Source organism: Sinocyclocheilus grahami, unplaced genomic scaffold, assembly GCF_001515645.1.
Source record: "Sinocyclocheilus grahami isolate Dianchi unplaced genomic scaffold, SAMN03320097.WGS_v1.1 scaffold750.1, whole genome shotgun sequence".
Lineage (NCBI taxonomy): Eukaryota > Metazoa > Chordata > Actinopteri > Cypriniformes > Cyprinidae > Sinocyclocheilus > Sinocyclocheilus grahami.
This window is the reverse complement of record NW_015505929.1, coordinates 455,768-470,376: the sequence shown is the minus strand read 5'-3', so window position 1 is coordinate 470,376 and position 14,609 is coordinate 455,768. Positions and strand designations below refer to the sequence as shown.

At 39.8% G+C, this 14,609-nt stretch overlaps 1 protein-coding gene across 10 annotated transcripts in view; it reads left to right on the top strand.

Moving 5' to 3' along the window:
- LOC107560985 (guanine nucleotide exchange factor DBS) overlaps positions 1–14,609 on the top strand; it is an 88,648-nt gene that overhangs the window by 49,727 nt on the left and 24,312 nt on the right. For 9 of the 10 annotated variants that reach the window (XM_016245305.1, XM_016245306.1, XM_016245307.1 and 6 more), the window contains exons 9-25: positions 514–628; positions 1,363–1,482; positions 2,642–2,833; positions 4,904–5,095; positions 9,511–9,670; positions 10,204–10,256; positions 10,723–10,802; positions 10,893–10,959; positions 11,124–11,239; positions 11,338–11,407; positions 11,492–11,584; positions 12,414–12,506; positions 12,599–12,724; positions 12,840–13,061; positions 13,443–13,535; positions 13,662–13,740; positions 14,284–14,466. In XM_016245305.1, coding sequence (XP_016100791.1) covers positions 514–628; positions 1,363–1,482; positions 2,642–2,833; positions 4,904–5,095; positions 9,511–9,670; positions 10,204–10,256; positions 10,723–10,802; positions 10,893–10,959; positions 11,124–11,239; positions 11,338–11,407; positions 11,492–11,584; positions 12,414–12,506; positions 12,599–12,724; positions 12,840–13,061; positions 13,443–13,535; positions 13,662–13,740; positions 14,284–14,466 — 2,054 coding nt within the window. The remainder of the gene's footprint in view (positions 1–513; positions 629–1,362; positions 1,483–2,641; positions 2,834–4,903; positions 5,096–9,510; positions 9,671–10,203; positions 10,257–10,722; positions 10,803–10,892; positions 10,960–11,123; positions 11,240–11,337; positions 11,408–11,491; positions 11,585–12,413; positions 12,507–12,598; positions 12,725–12,839; positions 13,062–13,442; positions 13,536–13,661; positions 13,741–14,283; positions 14,467–14,609) is intronic. The other variant, XM_016245308.1, reaches the window with a different exon arrangement.

Sequence of the window (14,609 nt, the reverse complement as noted above, 5' to 3'; positions counted from 1 at the left end):
TATAGTGAATAGCCACACACACACACACACACACACACACACACACACACACACACACACACACACATGTATAAAGAGCATTAACCAACAGGAACGTATTGAAATCCAGTTCTACTCACATGACCTTTCAGTGAAGCAGCATTCTGAGGTCTGGATACGTGCCTGTGTGTTAATGTCCACAGGCGCCTGCTGTCAGCCTTTGTTATGTAGATGTGGCTATATTTGTTTGAGGTTTTTATTTATGGGTACTGTCAAACATACAGCATGAGATTTCAGAGCTGTAACAGCGGGCAGGTTTTTTTTTACTTCAGAAGCTATCTTTCATTTCAGATGACAAAACAAATCATTTGTACTACTTTTATGATATGTTATGCAGTTTGTAAGCTTTCACTGTGTGATAAAGAGCAGCTTGGACATTCTTCTAAACTTCTCTTTTTGTGTTCCACTGAAGAAAGTAGATGAGTTGGGTGAAGTATTTTTTCACTCAAGAAGTGTTTTCATCTCTGTTTCTAGGTTGCTTGGTCAGTTAGATGAGACTGAAACGGCATTTGATGATTTTTGGGATAAACATCAAACCAAGCTTGAGCAATGTCTACAACTGCGGCATTTTGAGCAGAACTTCAGGGAGGTGAGACACTGACTGGTGCATCTTAAATATCATAATATGCTGAACCGGCTTTATATTTTTATGTTATTATATTTTCGTTTTTCATTTTAAAGGTAGTTCAGGTTTTAGTGCTTTTTGTCATTCTTATTAGTTTTTTAATATTCATTTATAATTTATATTTCTGTTTTAGTAATTTTAGTACTTGCACTTAAACTTTTATTTTATGTCAGTTAGTTGCCAAGGTAACTTCACATTTTTAGCTGACATTTTTCAACTAATATTTATATTTTATTTCAGCTTTATTTCAATTAAAGTTAGTTGATTAATAGGGTGATTAGTTAATTAAAAATAATTTTAAATTTGTTATGGTTTTACTTGTAGTTAACAATATTGGATAAACAGATTATTATCAAATTATTAGAATGATTCATTTTAATTATACAATTAAAAATATTTTAATTATTTAAAAAAATTGTTCTATTTAAAATCAGTTTTAATTCTAAATTGTAATTGCCAATTTATAACCAATTTCTTTGAATAGTGGTTTTGATACAGATATATTGTGCATTGTTAGTTTTTAGTGCGTGTGTGTGTGTGTGTGTGTGTGTGTGTGTGTGTGTGTGCGTGGCATGTTGGATGTAGAATTCAACAGAGGTTTGTGTGTGTGTGTGTGTGTGTGTGTGTGTGTGAGAGAGAGAGAGAGGGTCGGTCTCTATGAGCAGTATTTGTAATGGCTGTTTTTCTCTGTGTTGTAGGTCAGAGCTCATTTAGACATGGTGTATGACAGACTATCAGGCTTCTCAGAGGTCGGAATTAGCCCTGCCCATGTTGAACATATCTTGAAAGAGCTGACCAATCATGAAGAGAGAGCATGTGTAAGTATTAACTTGATGCCATATGACTTTATGGTTTTAATGACGTTATAACATGTATCATTCAGATACAAAATGATTATGATGATAAAGCATAGTACTGCAAAAAGCCCATCAATACTTACCTCTAGAAGGGATCCAGTTTACATCCAGCAAACCTTAATTTGCCCTTAAAATGTTCTAGCGTGTGCAGATACAGGCATATGGTCTTGTAAAGCATGTAAATCTCATATTCCATAATTAAATTGCTGAGCACGGTAGTTTGAGGCCCTTACAGAAATCACCCACATGTCCTCATCCTGCGGAGAGAAGGGGGGAGTTTTACCCAATGTGATAAATCACCCATCACTATGCTGGATTCATTCTGCTGACACCAGACTGTGGGAATTCTGGGTGGCAAACTTTAATTTTTTCATATACAGTATATAAGATTAACCAGTTAAATAAAAAAAATATAAAAAATGGTTTATATATACACATATATTTGTGTGTGTATATATGTGTGTGTATATGTATGTATGTATAATTACAATTGTTGAATAATACTATTGTTTTTCGTTCCTGCTGTGATCACTTTATTAAAATAAATATATATATATTACAGTTCAAACTATTTGGGTCAGTAAGATGTTTTTATGTCTTCGAAAGAACTCTCTTAAGTTCCCCAATACGGCATTTATTTGAGCAGAAATACAGTAAAAAAAAAAAAAGTAAATACTAAATAAAAAAGTAATACAGTGAAATATTAGAAAATTAAATGAATAGCTTTTAATATATTTTAATGTGATTTATTTTCAGCAAATCTGAATTTTTCACTGTCAGTTTTTCAAGTCTTCAGTGTCCACAAATCCATCTAATATGCTGATTTGATGCTTAAGAAACATTATTAGCATCAATATTTAAAACAGTTGTGCTGCTTCAAAATATATTATGTGGAAATTGATAAATTTCTTTCCAGTGTTTATTTGAAATGGAACAGCATTTATTTGAAATAGAAAACATTAACATTATAAATATACTGTCATTATAAATTCTATTTACTGTAATATTTTATCAATTTAATGCATCCTTGCTGAATAAAAGTTCCTGAAAATTTCTTTAAAACTTTTTGAAGTGTGCGTAATACTATGAAATGATGAAATATTTCTCTCTCTGTCTGTAGGAGGTGTTGGACCGAGCGCTGACTCTAGCATGTGATGCTGACCAGCTGATTGAAGCGTCTCATTACGCTGTGGACTCCATCCTCCCCAAATGCTCTGACCTGCGGGCTGTGTGCGAGGAGATCAGCAGCATCCTCAAGGCCAAGAAAGCCTATCTGCTCAAAGCCTTGGAGCTACACCAGTGTCTAGAGAAGGTACAGTAGGCCCAGCCATTGATTCCTTCATCAGCACTGTTCAGGAGCCCTCTAAAATGCTCATCAATAGACACTTTCTTTCCTGTGTTGACATTTTTCTTATTGAATCTGGAAGTTGCAGGATGTAAAAAATGGATTGGTAACACTTTATTATAGGGACCAATTTTCACTATTAACTAGTTGCTTATTAGCATGCCAATTATTAACATATTAGCTGTTTATTAATACTTTTAAAGCACATATTCTGCATGAACATATTCTACATCCCTAATCCTACCCAATACCTAAACTCAACAACCCAAAGGTCGCGGGTTCAAGTCTCAGGTCCAGCAGGGATTGTAGGTGGGGGGAGTGCATGACCAGTGCTCTCTTCCACCTTCAATACCACGACTGAGGTGAGACACTTGAGCAAGGCACCAAAATGCTGCCCACTGCTCCGGGTGTGTGTTCACAGTGTGTGTGTGTTTGTTCACTACTCACTGGTATGTGCATGCACTTGGATAGATGAAATGCAGAGTACAAATTCCGAGTATGGGTCACCATACTTGGCAACACGTCACATTAGATGTCTGCATTCCAGCGGCTCTCAACCAGATTTTTTGCACCACAGGATTAAATTCCCAAATAAAACGCAGTAGTGGTCAGTAACTCTGGTGTAATTTGAACAGGAGAGGGTGGTCTAACAATATCCTGTTCCCGACGTCCATTCAGAACAGCATATCTGCACTTTATTCTTATTGACCACCGGTACAGCCTGCACTCGGACCGTCATGCACGCGCTGCACGCATGCTTTCTGCATCACACGTTTTATTTGCGGGGTCTGTGCGCAGCATGTGCATAACGATGCTCAGAACAGGCTACTGGTGATAAATATACGGCCCTCAGACAGAACAGGCAGGTTGTCGATGAGTGAGAGAGCAGAATAAGGATGGAGCAAAGTGTGGATGCGCTGTCCTTGAAGGACGTTCAACTCAGTTTGTTTATATTTTGCATAACATATAATTTTAAATGAAAGATGTCGTATTTATTTATTTTTCTCTGCGACACTTTTCCTACTGTGTAAACAGAAAAATGTCAAACGAATTTAGTATTTTGACAAGACGAATAAAAATAGCTAATAGGCTATTTTTGTACAACCTACATTTAAATTTTTTTCTCTCTGTGACACTTTTTCCTATTGTGTTGTAAATGTTAAACGAATTGTATCCTAACAAGACGAATAAAAATAAGAAATAAAATTTTTGTACATTTTTATTTTCTCTGACACTTTCTTTCCTACTGTTGCATAAAATATTAACGAATTTTGTCTTAAAGTCCGCGTGAACCGGAAGTTGCTGCCTAATTTATTTCAGTGTAGTGACGTATTTCCAGCTGAAAAGGAATATTGAATAGAGGGCATGGTTTTATTTTTGCGCTCCTCCTCTCTGTCTCTCACTCATAGCAATCTAACGGTTGGAGGGGTGTGTTTAAGGATATTCTGCCCAAGCCGTCAAACTGATGTCATCAGAGAAGGAATGCCATTCCAGAGCAGAAGCAAATGTTCAGATTTTGATTAAAGATTACAAAGACAAACAATTTTTTTTCAGCGGATTAACATGCACAGATTAATTGTTCACATCAAGACTAGCAATGTGTGCTGGTAAAGTAAATAAAGTCCAAGTTTTCATGCGGACTTTAAGATAATTCATATAAATTCAAGTCAAAGTCAATAAATTCAAGACTCTTGACAAGACGAATAAAATAACATACAATTTTGTGCAGACTACTCTTTTATTTGTCAGCCTATCTCTCTTTCTTTCAGTAGTGGAAATTTAAATGTGAGATTCTGGAAACGAGATCTACATTTAGTGGAAACAGTCAGGTCGGGAAGAAAATTGTTCTAAGCAGACAGCGGGTGAACAAAGAGTGAATATATAGCAGGAGCGGGTGGGTGCGGAATATAACCTTGCGGGAGTGGGACTAAAAAAATAGTCCCGCACAGACCTCTACATCACATCCTTTCCTTTTCCAGACATGGACTAAAAGCCCTCTTTAATGATGATCATTGACTCTTTTTCTTTCTCTTCTAGGCCACTAAGTGGTGTGATGATGGGATCTACCTGCTGGCATCTCAGCCTGTGGATAAGTGTCAATCACAGGATGGGGCGGAGTCAGCGCTGCAGGAGATTGAGCGTTTCCTGGAAACAGCCAATCAGCACAAGCTGACAGATTTGAGTGGAATTTGGAGGGACTATGAGTCGGTGCTCACACAAGACTTCAGGGTAAAAGACTCAAAACCATTAAAAAAACAGAGCTGACATGCTGAGCCATAATATGTTTATAGATTTTTATTTATACACTGATATTTACTGTTCATATGCATGGAGTTATTGGTCATTTAAAGTGGTCCTATTATGCTCTTTTACAAAGTTTTGATTTTGTTTTGGGGGTGTACTAGAACAAGCTCTCATACTAGGTTGTTCGAAAAACACTATTACAGGGGTGCCCAACCCTGCTCCTGGCGATCGACTGTCCTGCAAAGTTCAGCTCCAACCCTAATCAAACACACCTGAAGCAACTAATTAGGGTCTTCAGGATCACTTAAACATTAAAGGCAGGTGTGTTTGATTAGAGTTGGAGCTAAACTTTGCAGGACAGTCGATCGCCAGGAGCAGGGTTGGGCACCCCTGCACTATTACAACACCTCTCTCCCCAGTCTGGCATGAACGGCTCGAATAGTTCCTGTATCAAATGAAGGCCCGCCTTCTGAAATACGAAATGTGCTGTGATTGGTTTGCTGGGCCAGTGTGTGTTGTGATTGGTCAGGAAATGTCATGCCCAGCTTCAGTGTAAATATTGCGTCAAAATCAAATCAATTTGAGCACGATTTAAACCCGGATGATTGTAACCACTCTAAGTTCATCTGCCTTGGGAAAGCTAGCGTGTCTCAGACATAGTGATAACACTTGTTGCCTTCTCTAGTGCAGCTCAACCAGGTCTCATCCTATTCATCGATATTTGTGATATCACAAATCCCGGAAAATATGCATTGTAGTGCAAATGAGTCATTCATTGTAGTTTTTGAAAAGTAATATCTGTTAAATAAAATATCTCCTTTTGAAGTGGACTTTGAACTTTGTAACTTTGCAGATCTACTGACTAACTAAAGTTGAAATAGTGAAAAAGCATAATAGGACCCCTTTAAAGGGGTCATGAACTGCCTTTTTTTATTATTTTTTACTGTTCCCTTTCTGTCGTTCACTTCGACGTTGTGTCGAGTGTACGACACTAGGGGTCACTCTTGGGAGCCCAAACATCTCTGCTGTCATCTTTGAGAAAAGGTAAATGAAATTGGGTGTGCAGAATTTGCATAGCTGGCCACACTTCGGACATCCGTGTATAAATAGGCCAGCGTGGCATTTGCTCACTCGCTGCTCACTCGTTCTGTTTTTCGGAGCCGAATGCAGCATCTCTTACGGAGAAGTTGCAATCATTCATCTCTCATTTCCTCGTCGTTGGATCTAAGGCAGGGTCAGCAGTTTCTCCCTACTCCGTACACAGATAAGTGTTGTGAGAGTACCCCTGGGTGCTTCAACGGCGATCTCTAGAAGAGCAAATTTCCTCTAAAAGAGGAATTTCTCTGAAAGAGTTACACGGGTGGAATTTGTGTTCATCATGCCTTTCTGTCCATGTGTTTCTGGTTGAGGTTGGCACGTCTCGAAAGACGACCGGCACAAGTGCTGTATTCAGTGTTTGGGCCATGCTCACGCTGAGGCAGCGCTTGTGGTTGGTTCGTGCCCCGCTTGCGAGGCACTTCTCATCGGCACGTTGCACTTTGCCAAAAGACCCCGAGTCACCACGGCTGCTTGCGGCTTTGGTCCTTCTACCTCCAGGTATGAGGCCGCTGCGATGTGCGCCGCGGAAGAGCATATGGAGGAGGGATTAGTTTTGCGGGGGCAATCCCCACAAGCTTCCCGTTCCTCTCTTGCTTCGTGCTTACCAGTCGAGTTTATGGATGAGTTTGAGAGCCCGTCCACGGGCTCGTGAGCAGGACGAGCTGTCAATCGCAGCATCGGAGGGCGGGCTTGAGCCATTGGAAGCAGATGACTGCTGAGTCCGAGGCCGATGCTGAGATGGCAGCCGTGCTTGCCCGGGCAGCCAAGAGCATCGGGCTAAAGTGGTCTCCCCCACCCTGCCCGGAGCGCTCACAGCTGGATGATTGGTTTCTGAGTGCAACACTAAGCCACGCCCAGCCCCGGTGCCTTTCTTCCTGGAAATGCACGAGGAATTGACGAAATCGTGGAAGGCCCCTTTTTCGGCCAGAACACTATACACCGGTTCTTCTGCCCTATATGGTTCCCCAGGTGGAGAGAGCGATTGTAGTGCATCTTTGCCCGCAAAACGCAGCCCCAGTCTCCTGTCCAGGGCCTGTAAGTTCTCTTCGTCCCTGGTGGCGAAGGCTTATGCGGCCTCTAGACAAGCTGCATCCACCCTGCACGCTATGGCCATCCTGCAGGTCTACCAGGCCAAGGCGTTGAAAGAACTGCATGAGGGTGGGCCTAACCCAGAGGTACTGCAGGAACTGCACTCAGCTACTGACTATGCCCTCCGGGCTACGAAGGTCACGGCACAGGCTCTGGGGAGGGCGATGTCCCAGAGACCAACCTGTGAAATGGGGGCCAATTTACAGGTTGTTCAATGCTAGTGGTCCAGGAACGCCACCTGTGGCTCAACCTGGCTGAGATGTGGGAAGCCAAGAAATTGCGCTTTCTTGATGCCCCCATTTCTTTGGTCTCTTTGGCGAGACCATGGAAGAATTTGCCCAGCAGTTTTGCCCACGGTAAAGAAGCAGACGGAGGCCATCAAACACATCCTGCCTCTGGGACTGGGAGTGTGAGGGCTCACTCTACCAGGGGCATGGCTGCATCAGCAGCCCTGTTGAACAGGGCCTCTCTAGCAGATATCTGTAGAGCTGCTCGTTGGGCTACACCTAATACATTTGTTAGATTTTATAATCTACGAATGGAATCAGTTTCTTCTAGAGTTCTGAACGTCAGTTCTTGACTCAGGACACTGGCAGGGTGTAGGGCTTGCTACCAGCGCTACTCCCCCCCCAGGGTGGTTATGCGCTTATTCAGTCCAGCTTTCATGAACTCTGGACTACCCTTCCATCACATAAGCAGTTTACTTGGCGAAGTTCGGCGGAGGAACTCGCTATTAGAACCCATTCCGAGGTAAGTTCCCTCGAGTATTGGGTTAGTGCTCCCCATGTAGCGGCTCCTCTTGCGGCCCCATGTGTGTATTCTCCACTGAGTTGCCCCTGAGGCTCAGTGTTCCCCTAGACAAACATTCAGTCTGTCAACAGGTTCTGGGTTTTGGTAGTTCTCCCCTTAAGCGAAACCCACCTCAGAATCTTCCCTATGTGGTACTTTCTCTGTAAGTCCATAGGTGGATCCTCACATATTACCTCCCCATCGGGTAGGATGTGAACTCCGTAGTGCCTTTCCCCCATGGGGGAATAGTCACTGTCCCAACGTTCACTACCAAGACTTTTCAGCTGTTATATTATGGTGAGTATTACTATGGGAAAAGGCTCCGGCTGAGGGAACCTCTGCCTCTATGGCGACTCTCCCGGATGTTGGAGAGTGAGGTCCTAAGTCTTGGGTGTTGGAAGGTTACGAGGAGGAGAGGTGCATTTGGTTGTGACACGCTGGCTTGTCAACATCTGCTCCCCCGTGGACTCGTGACACAGTTCGGCAGTTGTGGCATTTAGTATAGGGACCCCTAGTGTCGTACACTCGACACAACGTCGAAGTGAACAACAGAAAGGGAACATCTCTGTTACGTATGGTAACCCTCGTTCCCTGATGGAGGGAATGAAGACGTTGTGTCCTTCATGCCACAACTCCGAATTGCCTCTGAGTGGGTTGAGATGCTTCTCGACTCCTCAGAACAGTACGAGTGAGCAGATGCCATGCTGGCCTATTTATACCCATATGTCCGGGGCGTGGCCAGCTATGCAAATCCTGCACACCCAATTTAATTTGCCTTCTCTCAAAGATGTCAGAGGTGTTTGGGCTCCCAAGAGCGAACCCTAGTGTTGTACACTCGACACAACATCTCCATTCCCTCCATTAGGGAACGAGGGTTACCATACGTAACGGAGACATTCTCTGAGGTCCACTTATAATGTTATCAAGATTTGTACATCCAAAAACATTTTTCACATATTCTTACTGACACAGTCTGGCACTTAATTAAAAATAAAGTTCTTCAAATAAAGTTTATCATTTGATTTCTCCGTAGACCTGCGCAATCGCCTGTATTTACACTGTGCAAATCGGTGGGCAAGGCTAAACAGGCAGTGATATAGAAGCAGGCGTTGATCATCATCTTCTGCGGAGGCGGTGCTTATCCACACTATTACATCATAAAGTGGCACATTCCACAAGCTGTCGTTTTGGCTTCAATATAAGCTGTTTTTAGACTAACAAGAAAGTTTTGAGTTCTGAAAATGAAAGCATGTTTTTATAGCACAATGACCTCTTGTATATCAAAAGATCAAGCGAATTTTGATTTCTCAGTTCATGACCCCTTTAATTAAAGTGTTAATGAGAATGTGAATATCATTAGTCAGATGTGTTGTGTGGTTTTAGTTTGTTAGTGTTAAATGAATGTCTTCTCTGTGCTCAAACAGGATCAGGTGGACAAAGTGTTTCAGAAGCAGCTGTCCATGCAGGAAATGTTTGAGAAGAGGAGGGTCAGTCTGAAGAAGTTAGCAGCCAAACAGACACGACCCGTGCAACCCGTCGCCCCACGTCCTGAGGCCATCATCAAATCACCCATTTCTTCTCCAGGTTAACTTCCTAAATGAGACTTTTTATGTGTTGCGTTGGGTGTCTGGATTAGTTGTGATCCTACTGAATAATACAAACATTTTGGACCAAGTTTATTCATCTCAAATGTTCACATTTACATATGTTCACTCAAGTTCAGGGCTATTTTGTTCTCAGCTTGAATATCTAAATATCTAAATTATTCAGCAATTTTAATTCTGAATTAACCCCTAATAAAATTAATATCACGTGACTTGTGCGTTTTATGCAGAGGCAAACACATTAATACAGCAGTTTTCTACAGAGCAGTTTAGCAGTGGCTTCTCTCCTTCGCAGTGCGGTAGTGTCTGCATCCTCTCAATGTCCCTCCACAGCTACTTATGGTCACTCATGCACAACAGATATGGCGGACCCTGTCACTTACTGTACTCTCCTGCCATGTGTTCACAATGGAGAGCTGCAGGGCTCATTGCATGACACAAAAAGCAGTGTATATAACATAAAAATATATATTTTTGTATTAGTTTATTAATATAAGTGTGCTTTTATCCCAGCTCATAGGGAGAAGACGATAGAGGGTGATATCATCAATGGAAACTGCAGAAAAGTAGGTATCTCATCTCTAGGCAGTGCTTTATTGAACGTATAAGCAATCATATTTATATGACTGCTTTGATATTGATAATTAAAGCAACATTGGTTATATTGTACCCTCAACATATGCATTTTTTGCACTTAAGCTTGTTGTTAATTGATCATAACATGATGAAGCAAATGTTCCTTCTGTTATATGGGTCTCAGGGTCAGAAAGTATGGAAATATTTTTATCACAAAGGAAAACTCTTGCAACATTTTTAAGTGTGAAAAAAATCTTAATTTTTACAGATGATTTTTATATTAACAACCTTAGTGGTTATTATTTAAATAATTCTTTCAAATTTAGAGTTAATTTGAGTGAATTTTGAATGTTGAGCTAAAAATGTTCTGCCAAACCAACTTCTCTTTGCTATTTGTGATTTAATTCATTTGAACACATTTTCAAGACACTAATGCAGGGTTGTTTATATTTGCAGGGAGAGATACACTTACAGAATGATGGCAGCAGACACACCTCTGTCTCTGATGAAGAGGAGAACTTTGCTGTGCTTAGACGGTCAGTCAGGAGCTTATTACAAATGGAGGGAAAACAGCTCTAATTGTGTCTTTCTATATGGATTATGTGTTTAATGTCCGTCCACTACAGGCATGTGATGAATGAGCTGTTGGAGACGGAGCGAGCATATGTGGAGGAGCTGCTGTGTGTGCTGGAGGTGAGTTGCACTGACATTTTTAACCTCTAGAGGTCAGATTACTATGACTTAGTTTCTCATTATTATGACTTACAGAATTATATTTTTTTATTTAGTGGCGGAAACGGGCTTCCATACTTCTGAGTTTTTAATACATTAGACTTGACAGATTAATTTGTGTTTAGGGTTATGGAGCAGAAATGGACAATCCTGCCATGGCTCACCTCATCCCCAATACACTGCTTCACAAGAAGGACATCCTCTTTGGGAATATGCCTGAGATATACCAGTTCCACAAGAAGTGAGAGAACCCCCTGTGTCTGTTTTAGCTTCCGCTTGAGTGGTGTTATAATGCTAAAGCACTTCTTATTCTCTCTATTCACTCTCTGTATATTTCAGGACTTTTCTTCGTGAACTGGAAGCGTACACAGACTATCCTGAGCTTGTGGGCCGGTGTTTCTTGGAGAGAGTGAGTCGGATGTTACATCCTGTGCTGTTCTGATTGAATACATTATTGAATAGATTATACAAACATCATTTTTCTGTTTCTTAGATGACGGATCTGCAGATCTATGAGAAGTACTGTCAGAACAAGCCTCGCTCCGAGTCTCTATGGAGACAGTGCTCTGACTGCGCATTCTTCCAGGTCATCTTACTTTACAAGTCACTAAAGATGCTGTATTTTATCTATATTAAGGCTACATTACACATAAGCACATATTTCTTTCTGTAATTTAAATGGGTCATAGAACCATATGTAGTAAATTAGGAATACAGCATATAGGACCTGATAAACACTACTGTTCAAAAGTTTGGATACGGTATGATTTCTTTTCTTTTTTTGTGTGTGTATGTGTTTTTGAAAGAAGTCTCTTTTTACTCACTAAGGCTGGATTTATTTGATCTAAAATACAGTAGAAACAGTAATATTGGGAAACATTGTATTATTACCATTTAAAACAACTGTTTTCTATTTTAATATATTTAAAAATGTAATTTATTAATTTGATATAAAGCTGAATTTTCAGCATCATTACTCCAGTCTTCAGCGTCACATAATCCTTCAGAAATCATTCTAATATGCTGATTTGGTGCTTAAAAGCTTAAAATAGGCTGTTGAAATAGACAGTTTTTGTAAAAATGTAAATGTATTTACTTTAACTTTTACATCACTTTTGAAAATTTTTAATGTGTCCTTGCTAAATTAACACTAATTTCTTTTAAAAAATTATTTACCGACACCAGAGTTCTGAACATTATTATTATTATTATTATTGCTATTATTAATAATAATTATAAGTAAAAGAAAAACAATACGTATTATTTAATAAATATTTACAATACATTTTAATTTAATAAATAGTAATTATAATAGTTTAATAATAATATTTACATAATAATAATATTCATTATCATAAGATAAAAATCATAGTAAAAAAAATAATAAAGAGAGAATTTGTGTGTATTGTTTTCAGGAGTGTCAAAAGAAACTGGAACATAAGCTTGGTTTGGACTCGTACCTGCTCAAACCAGTGCAGAGAATAACCAAATACCAGCTCTTACTGAAGGTAAACTATACCCAGAGCACATGTGCAGATATATAACTCATGTGTGCACCTCTCACTGATGTAGCCTCTGTGTTCATGTGTGTTACTGTCAGGAACTGCTGAAGTACAGTAAAGGCTGCGAGGGTGAGGATGACCTGCAGGAGGCGCTCTCATCTATTCTGGGCATCCTGAAAGCTGTGAATGACTCCATGCACCTTATCGCCATCACTGGATATGAAGTAAGGATGTCATTTACACACGTTGTGAAGTTTAATGTTCACTTTGAATTAAAATGGTTTCCAATAATGTAAGTCGCCTTTAGAGTAGCTGTTGACCTCTGACCTGTGCTTCCAGGGCAACCTCAGTGATCTGGGACGTCTGATGATGCAGGGGTCGTTCAGCGTGTGGACGGAGCATAAGAAGGGTCACGCGAAGGTGAAAGACCTGGCTCGCTTCAAGCCCATGCAGAGACACCTGTTCCTGCATGAGAAAGCTCTACTCTTCTGTAAGAAACGAGAGGAGAACGGAGAGGGTTATGAGAAAGCGCCTTCATACAGCTTCAAACACTCACTCAGTGTAAGTACTGAATACTAAAGTAGTTTAGTATTTCTCTGACATGGAAATCGGTCCACTTCTTTAAGACGATGTGACGGAGTGCTTAAAAATGTGGGCTGGTAACTGAAAATTTAAATCCCCCCCCAAATCACTTTACAATCCTAAATCAGTTTCTTTATCAAAACTGTTCTATTACAAATATTAACAAGGAATAATTGATAATGTTTAGTGTGGTATAACCCAGAAAAACAAGAAATGAAATCTGCATGTTTAATTTGTTTTGTCTCGAGTAAATTAAGTTCCATTCAAGGTAAACCGATATATTTGCATGTAAATAAATGACAGGGAATATCAAGTTCCTGTTTGAGTCAGATTATTTTTATTTTTATTTTCCTCTGACAGATGAGTGCTGTAGGTATTACTGAAAATGCAAAAGGAGACAACAAAAAGTTTGAGATCTGGTGTAATTCTCGAGAGGAGGTGTACATTGTACAGGTAAACATAAGAATTGTCCTTATTAAAAACATCCTATATTTAAATAGCATTGAATGTACATAATTTAAAGCAACACTCTGTGATCCTGTCACTTGCCTTTCTGATCATTTTATTGGTTATTTTCAGGCGCCGACACCAGAGATCAAAACGGCATGGGTGAACGAGATCCGGAAGGTTCTAACGGGGCAACTAAAGGCCTACAGAGGTGAAATAAATTGCTTGTTTCTTTATTGAGCGAAATTATTACTTTCATTTAGCAAGGATGTGTTAAATTGATCAGTAGGAACAATAAATACATTCATAATGTTACAAAAATTTTCTATTTTTAATAAGTGCTGTTCTTAATCAAAGAATCCTTTGTAAAAGTATCATGGTTTCCAAAAAAAAAAAGCTTCACAGCTGTTTTCAACATTGATAATGATAAATAATGACTTATAAAGGATCATGTGACTCTGAAAACTGGAGTAATGTTGTTAATTCAGCTTTGCCATACAGTTTTGCCGTATAAGGAAAACAATTTAAAATATATTTAAATAAAGTTATTTTAAATTGTACTAATATTTCACAATATTACTGTTTTAACTAACTGATCAAATAAATGCAGCTTTGCTGAGCAAAAGACACTTTCAAAAACCACAAAAAAAGAATCCCTCTCAAACCTTTGAACAGTAGTGCATATAAAATGACACCCTTCACCTCATCAGTTTTATTGTGTGTGGTTATCTAATCATGTGATGTTGTATTTCAGAAGCACGGCAGCAGAAGAGCTCGGATCAGATCTCACAGTTAACTCCCACCAGCACCAGCCTAACCCTGAGCCCCTTCAAGACCAACCCAAAGACCCTCAAGAAAGGAGAAGAGAAGAAAACTGAACCCACAGCAGCAGATCCCAGCACAGCCGTCTTACTTAAAAATAACGACAAGGTCAAAGGTCAGTCAGCCCTTCTCAACATACACGTATATGGTCTCACTACACACTCTATGGTCAACATTTTCAAAAGCCATCTTTCTGATATTACACAAGAAATATATGACATCAGTCAGTCAGTGAAAACAACCCCAACCACCAAAATC